The 20,075-nt window shown below is 43.5% G+C and overlaps 1 protein-coding gene and 1 long non-coding RNA gene across 2 annotated transcripts in view; one reads left to right on the top strand and one right to left on the bottom strand.

Annotated features, from left to right (window-relative positions):
• Window positions 1-1,192, bottom strand: part of LOC111268174 (uncharacterized) — a 114,457-nt gene extending 113,265 nt beyond the window's left edge. The window contains exon 1 of the mRNA XM_086971653.1: window positions 774-1,192. Within this exon, the coding sequence (XP_086827779.1) occupies window positions 774-1,041 (268 nt within the window). The 5' untranslated portion in view covers window positions 1,042-1,192. The remainder of the gene's footprint in view (window positions 1-773) is intronic.
• Window positions 920-10,921, top strand: LOC111268177 (uncharacterized). The gene is made up of 3 exons (XR_002685052.2): window positions 920-1,002; window positions 1,222-1,327; window positions 8,227-10,921. It is a non-coding gene; the product is annotated as an uncharacterized LOC111268177 (long non-coding RNA).
• Window positions 10,922-20,075: the final 9,154 nt, after the last annotated feature.

Below are 20,075 nucleotides of genomic sequence, written 5' to 3'. Positions count from 1 at the left end.
ATATATTTGTTTCTTTCTAGATAAACAACTAGTTTAACCGTAGGTCAACTGTGGGCCGGTCTGTTATTGTGGGTAATCTGTGTCTGATTACGTATTTGTACATAGCAACACAAAACACTGCCCAAAAAAGTGGTCATTTCTATGGAAGAGTACAGAAATCGTTCTAAATACAAAATCCGAAGAAATTATTTACAGTTAGTGGAACTTGTTTGTATTGTGGAATTCTCGAACGCAATTACACGTTTGAGCGGACGTCTTCAGCAGCGACAAAATCGGCCGCCGTGTCGCCGTCAAACGACGACCAGTGGACGGAAGTCATGATACTTAAAAGGCAGCAAGCAGAGGTAAGATTCTAGAAAATAAGGCAGTATAACGAAACTAGTTTTGAGAAGTACCGCGTTGTCGCCAACGAATCGAGACTTTGTTTGAAAGCTTCCTGTCATGAATGGAATGGAGGAAGACGATATTCCTATTCGCCTGCAACTGATACAGCTTTTCCTATGTTGTGCAGCCGTGCTTTGACATACAATGCACCTTGACGTTTTTAACTTTGGTCGAACACGAACTGGCTACTAATGAAACTAGTAACTGCTTATTCGAGGGGGAATGATAGGATAGATACACGAGCGTTGAAGTTTATAAATCAACTTTGCTCTAGCTGAATAGCAGCTATATACTATCATCAGCTGTACAAGTTACACGATTATGATGACCATGAATACGTTCTCCATGAACAACAAGTTCAAACCATGAAATGAGAACTATGCACTTACCACGATGTTGCTTACGGGAGGTTTTTTTCTCCTTCATCCAGGGATACTCCGGAACACCCTGTACATCAGAGGCTCCTCCTGGAACTCCTGGTACACCTGTCATGTCCATCATGAGTGGGTCCATCTCCTGCTTGAAATGAGTCGCACTCATCACGGAACCCCCCATCACGTCAGGACCCCCGTAGTCCCCGTTGATTCCTCCGCGGGCCACCAGTGCACCTCCTTGTTGGTTAGTTGGATCCATTGCGTAGTCTTCACTAGCGATCATCACGTTAACGTCGCAGTAAGCAAACGTGTGTTACGCTCGATACGATGGAAAATGGCGTGATGGGATTTTAACCGTTTCCGTATTTTACCACCTGTCACTTACTTCTACTGAGTGCGCATATTCTTCTCAGGTATCAGCAGCAACCTGGTATTAATTCGGCGAGTTTGCTGTGTTTTACAGAGTTAATTTGAAAATCGTCGCTGAAGTTGGTGTCGGAGGCAGGTCGAGTCTTCGACGCACGACTAACTTTGTTACCCTTTTTTAGGGCTGTTCGACTTCCGCAAAGGTTTGTCCGTATGTCCACTTTCTAGTTTGTTGACTGTAACTGGCTCTCCAGAATAGCAGGCTCGTTTTCTCCTCTATAAACTTCACACTATCACAATTGATGTACGCGGGCCGAGCTTCAACACTTCACTGACTAGCACACTTTTGCTTTTTTACCTTCGATCATTCACTGATTAAACTGACCCACTTCACTAACGAATTGTTCGAACTACTGGAATTTTGGTAATCATATGTGTGTACATCTAGCAAACATAGGGACATTCGCCGTACTGTAGCCGGGGTTCAGCCCGACCCACCTGCGCGAACTGCTTTTCTCGTGCCCATGTCGCACAAAGCGCCCCTTCCGTGCTCAATTTCAAGATAAAATGTCAACAATTTCTGCAGTACTCCGTGCTCTTTCCTAGTTCTGTATCATTATCCCAATGTGTCTTCTTGCCAGGAAGTTCGTGTGTTGTTTGTGGAGTTCTTTTTATTAATAGTTGGGATTATAGCAATAGGGACTATGTCGACATGAAGTGTTATAACGATAGCAAACAACAATTCACAAATTAACAGAAAAAAGAATTGTAACGGCCAATGATCATTAAAAGTTAGTCTATTTTTTAACTTCTTGTTATGACTCTAACGATGACGTCGGGAAGAGCAGCGAATGCCTGGGGGTGCGGACGGTACCGAAGCTCGTTGATATCACTTTTTCCTGCTGTTGATATCGATGACTAGTTAGCTAACTAGCAAGCATCGATATCATTGAGCTGTTCAGGGCCTTCCAACGTATTGAAGCAGTGCAGCATCTAACATAGGTATGAACAAGGGTGGGCTACACCAGCAACAAGACCCTAACTTATCTTAAGACGCGATCATTTCCATTGCGCCGACCAGTCTCAATGCAATTTACCACCGTCATTGCAACAAGTCGCCCTTTCTATTGCCCCCCTACCTCGTCTTGATTACACACATCCAGAAATACTTACAACTCTCCGTAGTACTCCGTTGCTTGTTGAGGACGAAACACAAAATAATAAAGAGGACGGCGACCATTTAAACGACGAAACTCGACCCACCCCTGAGCGCGGTGAAAGTACACGACGACACTGTTAGAGGCCGGTTGTTGCAGATCCTCAAGTACCACTGGCCTCTTGCCCTCTTTGCTATCTCACTGAAGTCACTTGTAATAAGATCAGTAGCGACTATAGCCCTGAACTACCATTTGTTGATGCACTGTCCTCGCAGGGATCTTGCATAGTCTGCCTGATGGAACGAACTGTCTAAGGTCATTGGTCGTCGCTAGCGTCAGTTACCGCGCGCTCTTCTTTGCTATACATACGAACAGTTGTTACACGTCGACAACTATTCGCTATTAGCAGTATTCAGTACTCACCTCCTGCGATAACCATCACTGATGCTATTGTTTCTATTGAAGCTCAAGTTTTTTTTTGCCTTTCCGAACTATTGTCCCTATACTAGCGAACGCGCATGCTCAGCCTTTGTAGCGGTAACAGAAGAGATGGTAGTTGCAAAAGTCTAATCCTCAACAGTTAATACGATTCGGCAGTCGTTTGGTGTAGATCTCTCTGTCTGTTTGTATCTGGCTGAATAAATGCTGCCGGAGCAGCTACGGGTACAGCTGGCCTGTAGCTGCTGCTCGTGCTTCCTGTTTCACCAGTTCCTGCCTGTCTCGTGTAGCGCTGGCTGCACGCAGCAGTCAGTCCGCCAGCTCTTCTCTTCTCTGCGCCATCAGCGATCACTGCCGTCGCGCTGGATGTCTAGTATCTTCTGTCGACTCTCGCCACTCGTCCCGCAGACCCTGTCGACTACGAGGATGCTGCTCGGCTGCTGTTACCGCCGGCGACAGCGCCGCCGATCGAAGGCTCGAACGAAAAGGCGAGCGGGGGGCGCTCGCGCAGCTCAACCAACGGCCATCGTCGTGTTGGTCGCGGCTGTAGCGGTGGTGCTGGTGTCAGCAGCCCAACCAGAAAAGCAGCAGCGGCGGCGGCAGGCAGAAAGAAGGCCCAAGCGAGAAGCCCAGTGTCAGCAGCCCTTCTGCTTGAGCTTTCTATGTGCAGAACAGCCTATGGTAGACGACAGCATGCCGCGGCGAGCAGTCGGTCGCCCAGTCGTCAGCCATCTAGCCAGGGTACGACGATACGGCTGGGCTGAGTTGGGTAGGTTAGCTGGCACAGCGTAGTGGGGGAGCAGCCGCTCGTTCTCGTAGCAACTCAGTCACAACCGATCGTTGTGTTGGTCATGGCGGTGGCGGTGGTGATGATGGTAGTGGACCATCACGGCGGTTGCCGCTGCCGCCGCCGCGGTGGCGCGCATGTCGGGAGGCGGGGCCGCGCAGAGGCTCCACCCTCTGCGTGGAGTCGAAGGCGTTTTTTCCGTCGAAGAGGGTTGGCGGGAGCGGACAGAACGCGCACAGCACTCACCCTCTGAATGGCAGTGGTGGCTGTGGCAACGGCTTCGTCTGATGCTGCTTCTGCTGCTGCTACTGTTGGCTCTTCGAATGGCCACAGCCGCAGAAGAGGGGACAATGCTGAGCAAGGCAGAAGATGTCCGTGAATGTGGCACAGGAGATGCCCACAGGAAGCAAACAAACCTTCAGGTACGGGCGACAGCGAAGAAAACAAGACAGACAAATAGGGCAAAACGGAGGCTGGGCAACAACGGAAGACTAGGGAATCAACGTACACTCTGGAGCAAAAAAAAGGCAACGAACTCATTGCAGAACAGTAGACGACCAGACGCCCACATAGAGGGAGGCAGGCGGCATACAAGAAAGCAACGACTTAAGTCTAGTACACTAGCCAGGATGGAACGAGGTTCAAGGCAACAGTCACTCGCTTCTGGGGAGACAGCATGACAGGGGCAACAGCTGGAGATGGAACCGAAATGTGCGAAGAACTGCGCGGAACGGAGGAGATACGAGAGCACGTGAAGAAGGAGAAGAAGAAGAAGAAGAAGAAGAAGAAGAAAGAGAAGAAGAAGAAGAAGAAGAAGAAGCAGAAGAAGAAGAAGAAGAGTCATGTGCTCTTATAGTTGCTGAGACAGGAGGCCGAGCAACGGAAGAAACGTTGGAAAGGACTGACTAGGTCCGACGAGGCAGAAAAACGAAGAGGAGCAGACAGAACGAAAATGACGGTTGTCAATGCCATTACTGCGACTCTTGGAAAAGGTGTGGTGTTTGTCGTCCCTTTGCTTAGGAAGAAGGTGAGAGAAGAAATAAGTAAGGAAAGGACGGCGGTCGTTGTATACGCAACCACCACCGCCACCCCCCAAAAACATCACCATCATCTACACAATCTGTTCGAACTCTTTGTTACCTCGCAAAAACGGTCCCATATGTCCCGTATCCATCGCAATTTCCCGGTTGTTTCTTCTGACAAATTTCGCTCCGTTCTGGATTTTGCAAAATATTTCGGACTACCTGCATAAAGCAGGGCTGGTTGTGTCCATACAAACTTAAACCCTCTCCGACCTTTTACTTATAGCAGTGAAGTAAGGGTTTATTATGTAGGTGTGAAAACGTTGTGACATACCTGTTCTTCATTGTCACGGCATGCCTACTATTATTTGATTTCATCATTGAAACATTAATATTTAATATTTCGGAGGCATAAGCAGCGAACGAATTTGAGACGGCTTGGTTCGGATACATCATTAAGCCAAAAATTTTTCTATATTCTTTTTTCATAGTGAATTTCTGAACTACTCCTTTGCATTTCTTTTTGTCAATCTCGATCGTCTGTTTTTCTTATTGATTTATTGGCGGCTTTAGGTATAACTTCTCCATTTTCATCCAAAGTGTATCTCACTACTATATATGTTCTATAAAGTATATATAAGCGACAAGGCCAGTATTATTATACTTGTTTTTAATATACTATTCTTTAATTATTGTATTATAGCCTACATGTATTAGACATTTCCTGTAACTTTGCTATATCCTCATGTCATTGTTTCTGTATTACCTGCACACAAATATAGTTTTATTTAGGTTTTCCTTTGTTAATGTTAGCTGCTCGGCGGCGGCCAAGGTTAGCTTCACATAATTTTTTTAGGTACGGCTTCAGTGTACTAGGAGCAGTGCAAAAGCACTCCTCACCTAAATCTTGTTTTTTTCAAATAAACTTTTTCATCTGGTTGATCTATCCTCTGACGAGAGTGCAATTATGGTTAAACGACGTTCTAAAAAATCGATCTAGAAGCCCTTTTATCTTTTTTAGGTTCTACCAATTTACCGGATCGTACTCCATTCTCATACGCGCAGCAAAAAAAAACAGTTAGTCTTTACTTTATGGGTAAAAATAGTTCTCTTGTTTGCGAATAAACACACTTCGATTGTACCTGTGTCCTGTATCAAGTCGACTCTGCAAGGGATTTATGATATATTTGGATTTTATTTGAAACTGCCTTCCAGAATAGAAACACGTGTCTTGTTAACAGCATTTATAATTGTCACTGGTTTCCGGGTCTTTAGCGGTTAGCTGTTACGGGAGTCACCTTTGAGAATGCCCAGTACTTTTTTAATCCATTCTCCAGCCATGGAGCACTGTTCAAATGAGACGATTCTGCGCAATGGTTTTTCGAAGCTCTTCGAAAATTTCATCCTCTCATCATCAGCTTTATGTTCGATTCCATGTGGGACCGACCCCAACTGTTTTTCTACTCATACACGAATAGTGTATGAGTACTACACAGTGTATTAATGGTAGTTTTGGAGAGCCCTAGTATTGACTTTGAAGTTGTGGTTATTTCATGATCGGTCCTAGGGTTGCAGACCATTGTTGTATCCTTCTTTGTCTGTTCCGCCCGTGTAGTGACATCCGATATTCGCAAAACGCTTGCACCTGTTTAGCAAGCTTACACCTAGCTTATTTTCAGTCTACTTTAGGTTTTTGTCGTTAATTGCTAATATTTTTAGCTGTTTCTGAGAATCCTTGCGGAACCCCTATCAACTGACGCCGGACAGTTTTGGTTTGTTTTTTTTTTGAGCTTTTTACATAACTTGTACCATGCATGCAGAACTTGATCAGGTTGTTGTCTTACAATTTATTGAGTCCTGCAATCGATCAGTTGTGTCTATACTATCGTTAAAAGCGGGAGTCATGTTCTAATCCGCCTATTTTTCCACCTATTCCAGAATGAACGCATTTTTGCTTCCCGCTTTCTAAAATATAGATATTATAAATAATATTGTTATCACGTTTGTCATAATCAAATTTTGTTTCGACACCAACCTTAATCTCACCAGCTCGGTTCGCCTCCCTTTTGGATATTAGTCTTTAATAATTACTAAGAACAATGGTACCTTTATTATATGCTAGGTATGTTTTTTTTCTACGTCCTTCCTTGAAAACGGCGCCGCTCCTGTTACTGCTTGTAAGAATTTCTCAAATAGTTCTTCTGCTCTGGGTACCCTCCCTTGACCGAGCTATGGCAAGTGTGCATTGATAAATAAGATTGTTTTTACATATTCGTCTACCAATTTCAATTTCCTTATAAAAATATATACTTCATATAGTCGAGGCTTTGTACTCTGCCACCATCTTCAGACAATCCTGCTTCCGCTCCCCATTTTAGTTCGAATGAGCTTCTCACTTATCGAAATATCTCGTGCCCGCGGTCTAAATCTTTTCGCCTTTTCAGCATATCGGCCCCATTACAACTGTCCTAGTTGCTAATTCGTATATTGATCCTTGTACAATTAATTATTTCCACTTAATTAATTGATAGTTATTTCCGGACGGAATGTCAAGCTCTTAAAAATGTATACCTTCACCGATGCATATTATATTTCGTTGCTGAAATTGTTCGACTACGTACGTATCTTTTAAATTGGCTCCCATCTTTCACTCATTTCGACATTCCTTGATATCCAAATAGGCAGTTTTTTCAATTTCGTTTACTATCTGCTTTGCCCTTCTTCCCATTTTCGATTTCTTTGTGCGCGTTTTTTAAACACGGACCTTCGTATAGCGTCGTTCATCGATCATGTTACCTTCGTCTACCCCAGAAGTTTTTCTCGATAGCACCCTTTCGTTCCCCCTGAAATCTGTATTGTTTCGGTTCACATACCCGTTACGCCATGTAATTTCCTTCATTGTGGTAGCGCAGTTACGACAGCCGCTATCAACCCAGAAAGCCGTACATGCTTTCCTGTTGCTTGGCTTGTAATGGGTTTATATTGTTTCACTTGTTTGGCCCCATATTTGGGATCGACTCTGCTAAAGGTGGGTTTAACTTCTGTTCCTGTTTGATTTCACTTGGCGCGTCCTATATGGCAGCTTATGCCTTTACTTGTTTTTCTTTACACGAGGCGCATCTTACTCAGAAAACCTGCGGGGCATCGGGATCCCACGAAAATAGACTAGAAACCGTGCCGCTGTTTCTCTATTAAGTAACCCTGCTGCTGCGCTACCCTCGTTGTCTACCTGTTAGTGCTACCTTACTGTTAGTACTACCATATATGGTAGTAACCACATATGGCGTTGTTTCTTCCATGCTGATTTACCTGAATTCGCGTTCTCTTCTTTCTATACGATGCATCAGTTTTTTCTTCCAACAGGAAAGTTATCGTTTTTTCACTGCGCAGTTTTTGGCATCTATTGTGTATCCATCAAAAACTTTTTTCCATATTGTGCTCGTGCTGGAATCTCTCGCTACAAGCTTTTTTGATTGCTTCTGTTGTGGTAATATGTGTGAATGAACCTTCCTTTATATCCCTAACCTGCTTCAACTAATTTGTAGGATATTTTTGATAAGCTTTTTTCGATCCTCTGTCACATCTTCTTTTTGAATGTTTCTTATTCTATTTTTGCCGGCGTCGTTTTGAACCAGGTTTATGCTAACCAGACTACACCTTCCCGCAGGCTTTTTTCAAGCACAGCTACTCTATTTCAGGCTACTGCAACCGCTTCAGTCAAATCTTCACCCACATAATAAGAAACCCGTGCCGAAAAACTGGTTAAGCTTGAGCGCGGATACTTCGACGGAAGTCCACTGCTCACTTAACAAATATGGTAAACAAAGAGGGCAGTCCGAGTGTAAATACCAAAGTACACCTGAACCAGCGAAAGAAGACAATGCCGAAATGATAGCAGTGGCCAGAGCCTCCTGTCGTTCACCCTGAGACGAGTATCGCTTCTCCGACACTTACTAATCCGTCAGAGCATAACCACCTTATTTACTTCATTCCAATGGAAAGAGGAATGCCGAGGGGCTTTGGCAAGCACTAAGCAGCCCAGGGCACGCGCAAGCAAAACCTGTCATCCGAAGACCCCGCCTTTATCACGATGAAATTAAGTGAGAATGCTCAATGTATGTAGCATAGCGTTCTGATCACTTTATGCCGATTACTACCTTTCCTAATATCTTCCTAGTTAATTCTTCCAACACGTTGTTGGAATAATCATGATAGAATTAGCAAAACACAATTGCAACCATTACGATCGTACGTGCTAATGTGTCTGTTGAGTGTAGCTTCTTATAATTCAATAACGAATGAGGCGGACTAGCGCATAAAGATATCACAGTATATATACACAGATCTTCTTGTAGTGAGAAGATCTGGCAGTAGTGTCGTGGGTTGTTAGACTGACGAAACGTGAAGAGGAACAGACATCATCTTCTTTACTACTAAAGGTGTTAATGATCAGGATGGCAGTGAGAGGCAACACTGCGGTTATTTGTTATCCTTTTGACCGTATCGTAATCGCATATGATGAAGAGAACAATGATGATAGTACAATAGGCCTACAACAATTTCTGAGAGCCTGTTGTTATTATAATGCTTGTAGTAAATAGACTAGCTATTAGAGAAGCCATTCAGACAGGCAGTAAACGCTCCGCATCTACGAGATGAACGCTCACCTCCTGAGCATTTGTATCGAAAAACATATGTCTCTGATTAAGTGATTACATTAGCAAATAGTAGAGTGCTAACCAGATATGGTCAGTTAACGCTGATACGCTTGTATGCATTCAACTATAAAAATCTTCTTTCTATTTTGAAGATAATACAGTATGCTTATAAATGGACGTTGTACAGGTATAGCAGTGTCGGCATCACGATATCAGCACAACATACGGCCATTATCGGCAATCACAATTAAAAAATTGTGTTTATACCCATCCTTTTTTAAGAGAGACCCATGAATATATAGTCGATATTTTGGACAGCTAAGTTTTTGGTGAAATAAATCTCAAAGGCTTAGAACAAAAATGAGAAAGAAAAAAAAAAATTAAAAATGTTCAAAATGGTTCCATAAAATCTAACAGAAGTGAGACTCGACATCGATTTCAAAACAACGGTACATTTGACAGTGCTGTGATTGTATGGCATTTTATTGATCAACTCTTCGTTATAAAACCGGACCCCTCGCAAAGTCGAAGATCTGCGTTCCTCAAGATCATCGGGGCTCTGGGTATCGGACTCATGAAAACGGGCCAAACTTTAAAGCAAGCAACCTACTTTCTAGCAATTTCTACCAACGGAGAAATGCATATGCAACCTTTTACGCAAATAAACAGTAGTTTTTTCCTCTACGTACGTAATGTCACGGATAACGATAATTACTTCGAGCGCCTGTCGAGATACTGCGAAGTTGACCAGTTTTCGAAATTCGAAAGCGGCGTAGCTGGTGTGCAAAACAATATGTTGTAATGCTTCGCAAGTAAGGATATTTTTTTTATTTTCCTTTGGATGCTAACGAATGAAAGCCTAGTCTTGCTTTCAAGCAAATATTACTAGCTCTTCAATTGTAGTGAGAAGTTTTTGAGTAATTATACTTTAAAGCCAAATAGTTCTCATTTAGCGTTATTGATTTGCTGAATTAAATCACTGCAGATTGTACTTGATAAGGAGAGATAAGAACTCGACAACCCCAATCTGTCTCACTTTATGCATTGAAAAAATAACGGTTGCATGATAATCGTCTATTCCGTAGATTACGTCCTAAACCGCAGCGTATTGGTCTACATGTAATTGAAGACAGCATGGTCCATTTATTGATTATTATTTGTCAAGTTAGCTATCGATAGCATTTTATTTTATATATGAGCCAAGTGCCTCAACCCATAATTTCTGCTTCACTCTTTGGTGGTTTGCAATTTTTTCAGTGCTATCTATTTTCATATTATTTTAGAAAATGAAGCTCTCAAATAGTAAAAATTGTGATAAACAATTAAACCGTTCCTTTCGCTTCGTTAAGGGTTGCCTAGTATTGTATAAATTGAAAGTAAATAATAATGAAAGTAAATAGAAAAATCAATAGAAAAATCTAAATTTCGGAAAAATCTTCCAAACGTTTTCAGGAAGCGAATTCACCTCGAAAATACATTTCGTAGCATATAGTCCCTTCCCCAGATACCCCTACCTTCCTTTGATAATCAACAAAAGTATTACCTATATAAAATTTGTGCACCAAAAACAAATACTGCGCTACATTAATTATTTTTTTTTTTAAATTAAAGACACAGAATTTGTGACCCAAGTACACAGATCTAATAAATTAAACGACGTGCAACAGCTATTCTAAGCTAAGTCGATTATAATAAAAATCAGATTTTCAGGATTTTCAGAGATCAGGAAAACTAACCTATGCTTCCTTTAACTATTGCCGACAAAATTAGTATGTACCAATTCGATTTTCCTATTACGGGAAAAATCGTCACCAACAACGAGGCTACTCGGCATCTATAGCGTAGATACAATCATGCAGTACGGAGAGGCCGCTCTCATTAAAAAAACTTTTTCAAGAAAGAAATTTTTACTCTAGGTTACAACTTAGCTCTATGCCAAAGCAGTGTTCGCGCTCAGCGTTATCGTTCCTAAGCTACGCGTTATAAGAGCATTTTGTTGTGATGTTGTCATTTACATCTTGTATTTCTACCATCTGCGATGTTACAAACCGTCTCTAGCTCCCGTCTCCACTGATTTCGCGCTCCTTTCGTTATATGCTTGTTCTTCTTTGAGACAGTCGACGCATGCACTGCTGCTGCTACCTTCAACCACGGTATCGTCATTTATGCGTTAACGACCATTCTAGCTTCCTTTTGCATCTCTTTTTCACCCAGTCAGCCAGTTTGGCCAGGCGAGCTTCGCCCTCCGTGCCTCGTAATCTCGATCGTCCGCGCACAGTACAACGGAGCCTCCATTGGATCATCTCACTTCCTCTTTTTCGTCGCGCAGCTTTAAACTAGTCACTCCCGCGACAGCGTTTCGTCTGTTCAGCGTACGTGTGTTTCCTCTCGTTCATCTCTCGGCTTTTCTATCCTGCCCTGGCCTGACTTCGAAGCCTAATTCGTCACTCGGACGAAAGAAATGGCTTTCGCTCTTTACCTTGCCCTACTTCGTCTTTCGGATCCTTGACGATTCTTGCCACTATCCGTTCGTGAGAGGTTTTAACGCGTTAAGCATCTCTATCCGTTAAGCTGACTCCATCAGACTTACCACAGACGAGTCAGGCACCTCAAGGGGGCCAGCTCTAACTTCTACTACTAGCACGGCAATGCAGCAGCGGCAGCTGGACGAACACCACATCCTCGTTGTAGAGGAGAATATCGTAGAAGCACATCAGGCAAGCGGGCTCCCAAGACTGCCGCAGCCGCTGCCGTGACCGGTCCGAACCCTGACTAAACTCGATCTTTGTAGATGTGAATCTCCGAATATCTACACCTTCAACGGGCGCGGACAGGGCGTGCGGCTGAGCGGAATCTGAGATCTGGCATCTGATTCGACTCTTTCTCCCGACCTTTACTTGTCCCTAGATTCGTTTTTTTCGTTTTTCTTTTTTTCGTATTCGAAGCGGCCCCTTTCGTTTCTTCTCTTGTTATCCTTTAGTTTGCCCCATCCTTACAGTTTGTCTCCGCTGGTTACCCCTTTCGATTCCCTTCACCCTTCGCTATTCGCTACCCATCCAAGTACTGTGTCCGTTCTTGTGATTTATTCCTTCCTGTCCAGAGCTTTCTCCTTTAGTCGTTGATTGTCGAACTACGTGCACAAGAACCGCATTGCTCTCGTTCTATCCAGTCGTAATGCTGCAGCCGTTGCTGTCGGCTGCTGACAGCGCCGCGTCTCGCAAAAGAGGAAGGAATAGAAGCCGTCATCCTGAATCTGGATTCCATGCTGCTGCTGCTGCTGCTGTTAGTTCCTGGAGGGCCGACGAAACCGACCCATTCTGCCAGCTCGCTTTTGCTAGATTAGAGCTGCTGCTACCAAGTTTTCGGCTCCTGAGTCCTAGGAGTCCTTCATCCTGCTGAATGAGCCGGGTTGGATCCCTAGCTAGCTGGCACGAAAGACTGAAGGCTGAAGGCTGGTGGCGAGCGGGAGATGAGTAAATGGGGATCCAGCAGCGGTGGCAAAATCAGTAGTCGCTCCAGACTTGAGTCGGTGCTGAGTAGTGCCATCCCGTCCTCCGTAGTATCGCAGTGTGGCCTAGGCACGACCAGGAGTAGCGGTCGCAGTAGTCATCGACAGGAAGAAAAGCGTCAGAATGAAGGCAGTTCGGAACACGAAGCAGAAGGAAAAGGAGCGGACAACAGATCAAGATTGTGAAATCGTCTCTTTGGTCTGATCGACCCCTATCGAACTCCTTGTCTATCGCCGAGTAGCGGCAGCAATAGTCGTGGTAAATAGCCAATTCTATGACAGCCGACAGGCCATTGCTTTGGTAAGTGACCCTGACTGAGCAAATACTGCCAAGTAGCCCCGAATTTGGTTGTAGAAGGCGTGCTGATGCTGTTGTGTAAGTCGTCGAACAGCCAGCATTAAGAACCACGAGACCTTCACTGCAATAGCCAAATATGTGGCTCAACTACGACAGCGTTTGTTGTCAATACGAAAACATAGCTTGCTCTCTATGGATACATCGGTCGGGTGTTTTGACCTCATAAGAGAGACAGACAACCCCGGTTAAGCCCTGTGTATCTGGTGCGGGGCTTTGTCGACGCTTGAAACTTACGATATTCATATGGACTACTAGACTGCGCTTCCGGCTGCTTCCGATTCCAGTGCCATGCACCACTAATCCTAATAGCTTGCAGACACGATATACACGATGAACAGACGGCGAAGACACGGAGATATACCTCATTTTTAATATCAGCTAAATCTACTTTTATTTAGCTAATAGAATCAATTCTTAACTGAGTTGTTATGTTGTAATGTTCAAGTTTTTTTCAAAGAAACTTTGACAGAATTAATTGACTTGTATATATATATATATATATAGGTTGACTAGTACTATCTCAAAATTTACCGCGAGGATCGGACCTAATAGTGAAAACACGGCTGTGTACGTAGTTGTTTTATGATATTTCTATAGCATATCGGTTGCACAGATATGGTTATGGTACGCTTACAGCTTGTTCAAATCTCCTCGATGCGAACAGTTATACAATGCTAGGACTACCGTATGCATGATCATATAGCTAGCTATACGTGCAAGACAGAGGGTTATTTTACCCCGACTTCACACCACTTTTCTAAGTTCTGTATGACGATACTTTCGTATATGTCAAACAAATTTATGCCTCAATCACTGAATGATTCGAACGTTATTAGGTCTGAAAGGTGCAAATGTCTAGTTCGAGTCTAAAACTACAAGAAATGTTGTTTATTCATTGTACTGAGTATGTTAATGAAGGACACATTAGATTGATAATATGGCATCTTCCTGGCAGCAGTAGACACTTTCGTTTATTAAAGGAGAACCAAAACTAGGCCTACGCTCCTTAAATGTGATTCTAATTAGTTGGTCTCGAATCGTCCTAGACACACAACAAAATAAACATAGCAATAAACAGGCGTAGATATATGTATGCAAACAGGATAGAACAGAATTACAAATTCCTACAAATGCTATTACTTTTCTGTATATATTCACTATCTGTGTAGACCTGTCTACTATTGTTGTCTTCCAGTATTTCAAATTCTGTCGTCGCTTTGTCGTCGTGCCTTCAATAGCGACTCAGTTCCTTCGACGAAGTAAGCCAGAACAGAACATTGTCCTTGGAAAAGAGGTAAGAGCGCAAAGCTTTTGACAAAAAACGCACAGGCAAAGGCGTGTTCAACGTTTTCTTGACGTTTTTTCGTGTTCTTTCTTTCTCGGCCGACGTCGCCGCCGCCGCCATCGCTGCCTTTGCAAATCCCTTTAACATCGGCATGCCAATTTCTGTTTTGACTACATTGGACCCGCCCGAGGCAACCGTACGGTCCCTAAAGCCAGGAAACACTCACTCCGTCAAATGAACGCGCTTTCTTTTTGAGAAGTTTTTTTCTGCAGCGAGAAGTCGGCTCCCAGTCAATGGGGTTACCAGTGGCCGGTCCAGCTACCGATATCGAGCTGTTGCCGATGTTGTCAAGACAGTGGCAAAACAAAAAGGTTTTTTGCGTCAACAATATCGAGTAGAAGCCCTGTGCCAAAAAATCTGTAAATAACTACGCTAATAGAAGTAGTGATAATGATAATAATAATAACAAAAATCACCAATAGCAGTCAATCGTATGCCTGATAATAGTAATAACAAAAAACGTAAATAATAATAACAACAGTATCGAATACGTACGATCCGTCGTGTGGTGGTAATTTTGAAATAAATTTTAATAATACGTCGCTAATTACTAAATCGTTTCAAGTACGGTAAATTATATTTGTTCATGCGGTATAAATTACTTCACTGCCATAGGCAAATCCATAAAAACAATTGACAAAATTATATTATCACTTCTGGTTTGGGCATTTATTAGTAATATGTATGTAATATATGTATATATAGAGCAATAACTGAAATCGCTAACCAAAATTTTAAGCAAAATACCGAGCTTAAATTCTGTATAACGTAACATTTGGGGAAAATGTTTGCTATGACAGGCATCTACCCCAAAAGACTGTGAGGTCAGCGAAAAAACGATTATCTAAAATATAAAAGAAAAGGCATGGGTCTATGCGACAAAAACAATTCAGTCAAATCCATCTATTTCCATTAACAGAACGTGTTATATACTGTATTAGCTCTGCTTGGTTCTTTGCTGCATGTAGCAGAGTTTCAACCTGACGACATATCGACTGATGAATGATACAGATCGGCTTGGTCTAGAAGCTCAAGTAACGTTTGTCGTTGAACGATTGTCCATAGTTGGCCGCTTATTTTATCAGATAGTAAACAGAACCTGTAGAGAGCACGCAGCTTACCGATGACGATGAGGTTGATTGACGCTATGGGCTGGATACGCTACCTGTGACTAGTTGATAATGAATGATGACAACCATCATTGTCACGTTTAGAGCGCTTTTGTAACTTATTTGACTGGCTGTATCCCGTCCTTATATTTTATCTTATAAATAGAAAAGGCAGGGATAGATGAGTTAAAATCAAGGTTGAAAATTGATTGGACGGGAAAAATATTTCAAGATGAAAGTGGTTGATACGAAATAACTTTCTATAAGCTATGACATAATTATGTAACAGCTCACTTAGGCACAGACGAGTGAGAAACTGGAAAAACTTCAATTCAAGTTATAACTTTTCTGGGAACAGCAACATTATACTTTAGGCTGCACACACCACAGTGTTCGCTACCCAATCTATTTTCGTTCGGGGGATCAGTTCTATAGACTGTAGCAATTGGTGCCCCAAACATGTGCCGGCCTGTGAAGGAGGACATGATCAACTTAACACACAAAGCCCTTAAAGGTTCTTTGTCCTTTCGATACTCAGGCGATTTCAGTTTGCGTTGAATTTAATCGTATTCATTACGGGATAGCAGAGGTGGCAAGAATCGTACCGACCAACAGCATCCGGTTCATGTCTAGAGACTGTATCTTAAGGTAAGTACTGGCCATCTTCATTTTTATCTGTTTATGAGGAACGGTGCGGTAGTAAAGCACCTTCGAATTGGATAGCTGCTCGCCAGTGAGGTCCATTTCAATTCAGAGGCTTTTGACCAAATGGAGAACAAGAGCCCAAAAAAATATAGGCGATATATACATGTTATATGTATGAATCTTAAACAGCTGGTGGAGGCTTCGAAAAAGGTTTGTGTGGACTAATACACCTAGCGAAAGGAAGATTTTGGGCAGAAGGTAAAATTTTTTTTTATTTAAGGGGAGGCCATTTATGCTGTTATCATTATTTCTAACTGAGGTGACAATGAAGCACAATTGTACTATAGAAGCTTCTGCTTACCAGGTAGCGACTCTGGCACAAAGTTCGTTGTAAAGTGTAGTTTGTAACGGTAATACTTAAACGATCCTTAATAATAAGGGGTTCGGTTAAGGTTACCATCTTATTTTTACGTAACGCCAAATCTTCATTAATTGGTCAGCTATTGGATTCACTATGTTATACAATGCGACAGATAAATCGACCTGCTTCTAGTCCTTCTCCGTTTCAGGTCCTATTAATAGCAGGGCATACTTCTACCCCCAGAAAACAGAGCACCATTATATTTATGCATGTAAACTGAAACGATGATGTCATCTCCTTGCCGATCGAATAGCGGTGGAATAATGATCCCGGCAGCACTTGCCGCTCCCGCCGCAGGCACCATCCTACTTGATCCCCCAAGGATGTCCATCTGCCCAACCTCGGGTGCCGTGTACGTCACCATACGATACCTGCAACCTGCCGCAGACCAAAATCAAGGATAAACACTATAACAAAAAGTAGATATTCTTCTGAAGCATGCTACCGAGCTCTCTGCTGTCATTGGCATCCGGCGTCCTGCGAGCGGCTGTGCTTCTATGTGTGCCGACTAGTATCAGCAAATGTCGCGTGCGTTATTCTTTCAGCCGGCTGTAGCCGCCGCCACCCCTACTATTGTCGCAACACTGTTCTTCATCGTTATCGTCATCGTTCAAGAGATGATAATTCGATAGCCAACCGGGGGGTAAAGTAGCGAGTTTATAGAAGGTTCGGTGGCTGGCTGGCTGGCTGGCTAGCAAGCAGCTCAAGCGCGGTTCCGCAAGAGTTTTCCCGTTTCGCTACGATGCTTACGGTACTGCTGCTTGGTACTTGGTCCATATATTATATTATGCCGTATAATTGACCATTGTCTCAGCTTGTCTATCACAGACAGTTAGTGCTTGTGTGGGACGGGATCGATGGCGTCACACACAACACGTATCAAGTTCCATGCACAGGCAAGCCCCAGTGTAGAAATAAGCATGGGCAGTAAGTACGGAGCGATGTGCATAATCATATCAAATTTGCCATCTCTTTGTCTTGGTCGCGCTTTTCATCGTTGTCGTCGTGTCTGTTGCCTGTCTTCTGCCGGCACACAGTCGTAGTCCTATTGTGCCAAAGGCAACAGCAGTGGCAATAATAGGAGCAAAGCAGACCTTTATCCTCTCGACCTCACGGCTCCTTGTCTTCCCCATTTTATCCCTATACTTGAGACGGGTGCATCCTCCCTCCAGCGCCGCGAGCTTGAACAGCTTCGCCCACTGAGACAGTGCTATATAGATCTACGTAGTAGATGTTGTAGAAGCGTGTCCTGCGCATACCAGCATTGCCTACACAACGCGCAGATATAGATGCTCATACATGCACACATATACGGACTTTGTGGCGGTAGCATCGCCCGCAGCTGCACCGCTATAAACCGGTCAAACATGCTAAAACAGAGGCAGTTGTATACTGAGCCGGCCTTTGTGTGAACGTCGCTAGGCCTGTCGTCTGCGTAGATCGAATGTCTGTGCGTACCCGTTCATCCCCGTTCGCTCTGCTCGAATGTCTGCACACTCACAGTGGCGACGATTGCGCTCAATGTCCGTCGGTGCCTCTGTTTCACGCAGACAACGGGCGGTTTCGTCTTCTATCTTTCTCGACCCGCAGCAATGGTACCAAGAGCGTAGAAGACATACGGAGTAGTACAGATATTGCAGACTTTTATCGAATAAAAGATAGAAATATAATAATAGAAAAATAAAGAGGAACAGAGAGAGCCGGTAACCAAACAGGCGGAGTCTGCAGTAGTAGCGATCTGTAGCGAACAAGAAGATGATCCGGTAACACGGAAATATCTCGTCGGTGCGTAACAGCAAAGCCCACAACGCCACTGTAAACGAACATCTCTGCATTAGCAAGAGCAGTAGCAGCAGCAGTCGTGCGATGGTCATCATCTGCTCATCTTCCTTGCCTATACTGCCAATAATGACAGCAACAACGGCAATGGCGGCAGCGACGGCGGCGGTCGCACCGCCGCTAGCTTGCAACGGTAAGCTCTATGCGCTGGAAGCTCAAAGGACAACGACGGCAAGACGGGCAAAATAACCGACGAACACGATGAAACGACTGAACGAAACGCCGTTAAAGCTTAGAGCACTTTTCTTCCGGGCGTCCTTTCCCCTTGTGTCCGCCGTGTTAGCTAAAGTCATTTTCTGCTGTTGCAGCTAAAGTGGCGGCGGCGGCTGCCCCTAGCAGGAGTGCCGAACGCTTGTTTCGTTTGTTTAGTAACGATAAAGATATAGATGTGGCCTAGCTAGGTGCAGCTAAACAGGGTTGTACATATAAGCGGACGGGTAGACAAGCACCGTACCCGAGGAAGGAGACACTCTCGTATCTCGTCGACAGATCTCAGCTTTTCAACAGGCATCGTCTTCTTATTTCATCTTATTATAATTGCTTTTCCTCTTCCTTATAATAATAGAATCAATGATGTAGGAGCAGCGTAGCATAATCAGGCCCGTAGAAGGTTGGGTTAGATAGAGAGACTGCTCTGTGAATGATGGCTTCCATTACGAGCGAACCCGGATGGCTAGCACTATTATTTTTATTGTAAGTACAATCGCGTACAGAATAGATACGCGTTTGCAAGCAAAAAGCCTATGGAGCCTTATGGCAGCCAAAACGAAGTTAAGCAACACGGAAGACTAAACCTATACAGTTTATAACTTCGAATAAGTTAGGTGCCTTTTTGTAGCCGGTGCTTCTATGACAGATGGACCTTTTGTTGGCAGGATCGCTGATGCGCATGTGACCCAGGACGATACCTCTAATAAACGCAATACCAATTCTAGTTATTGATACGGTTATTATACATTATATAAATAAGAGTATTAATAGACTAAATACAAGGTTGTGCTAAAGATCGCTTGGTTCCTACTATATATACATATATGTACATCAATAGATTCATTCATTCATTCAAAATGCAATTACTTTGCCTTCACATTCATCACTGGTTCAGCAATTTATATTTTCGAAATCGCCAACGCGCGTGAGGCTAAATTGAACTGCATATTTATCTCCTTTCGCGCTGTATTTCACTGAATGTCGATATTTGGTCACAAGGTTGTTCAATCTGGTATCTGTGAGCTTTCATTCAATGAACCACTTCGACCTAAGAGATGCGAACGGGCTTCTTGTGCCTATTCTTTTCGCTTTTACGAAGGGTGAATAGATATGGCATGTTATACTATAATTTTCGGTGCTATGCTATGACTTTGAAATGTTTATGAGCTATTTCGGTAAGCGAATCCAGTGTAGAGTTGGCAGCCCGACTAGAAAAAGGCTGACACTTCAAGTCCTAGTTCAGGCGGCCTGCGTCAGGCTGCATTAATACTCGACAGCTATTCGTACCAGCTTTTTTCTTCCGTCCCAAATTTTTTTTATCTAAGCTTTCTCGGATCTTCAGGAGCACCTTGATGCCTGCTTCAGCGCTGACGACCGGCGCAACAATCTTCGATAATATCTCAGCGTTGGCCAATGTGATTGCATCTCGCTTCTTGTCTCGAATTAGAGTCAGT

The sequence above is a fragment of the Varroa jacobsoni genome, unplaced genomic scaffold (genome assembly GCF_002532875.2).
Source record: "Varroa jacobsoni isolate VJ856 unplaced genomic scaffold, vjacob_1.0 scaffold_134, whole genome shotgun sequence".
NCBI classification, from domain to species: domain Eukaryota; kingdom Metazoa; phylum Arthropoda; class Arachnida; order Mesostigmata; family Varroidae; genus Varroa; species Varroa jacobsoni.
This window is presented reverse-complemented; position numbering and strand designations above follow the sequence as displayed.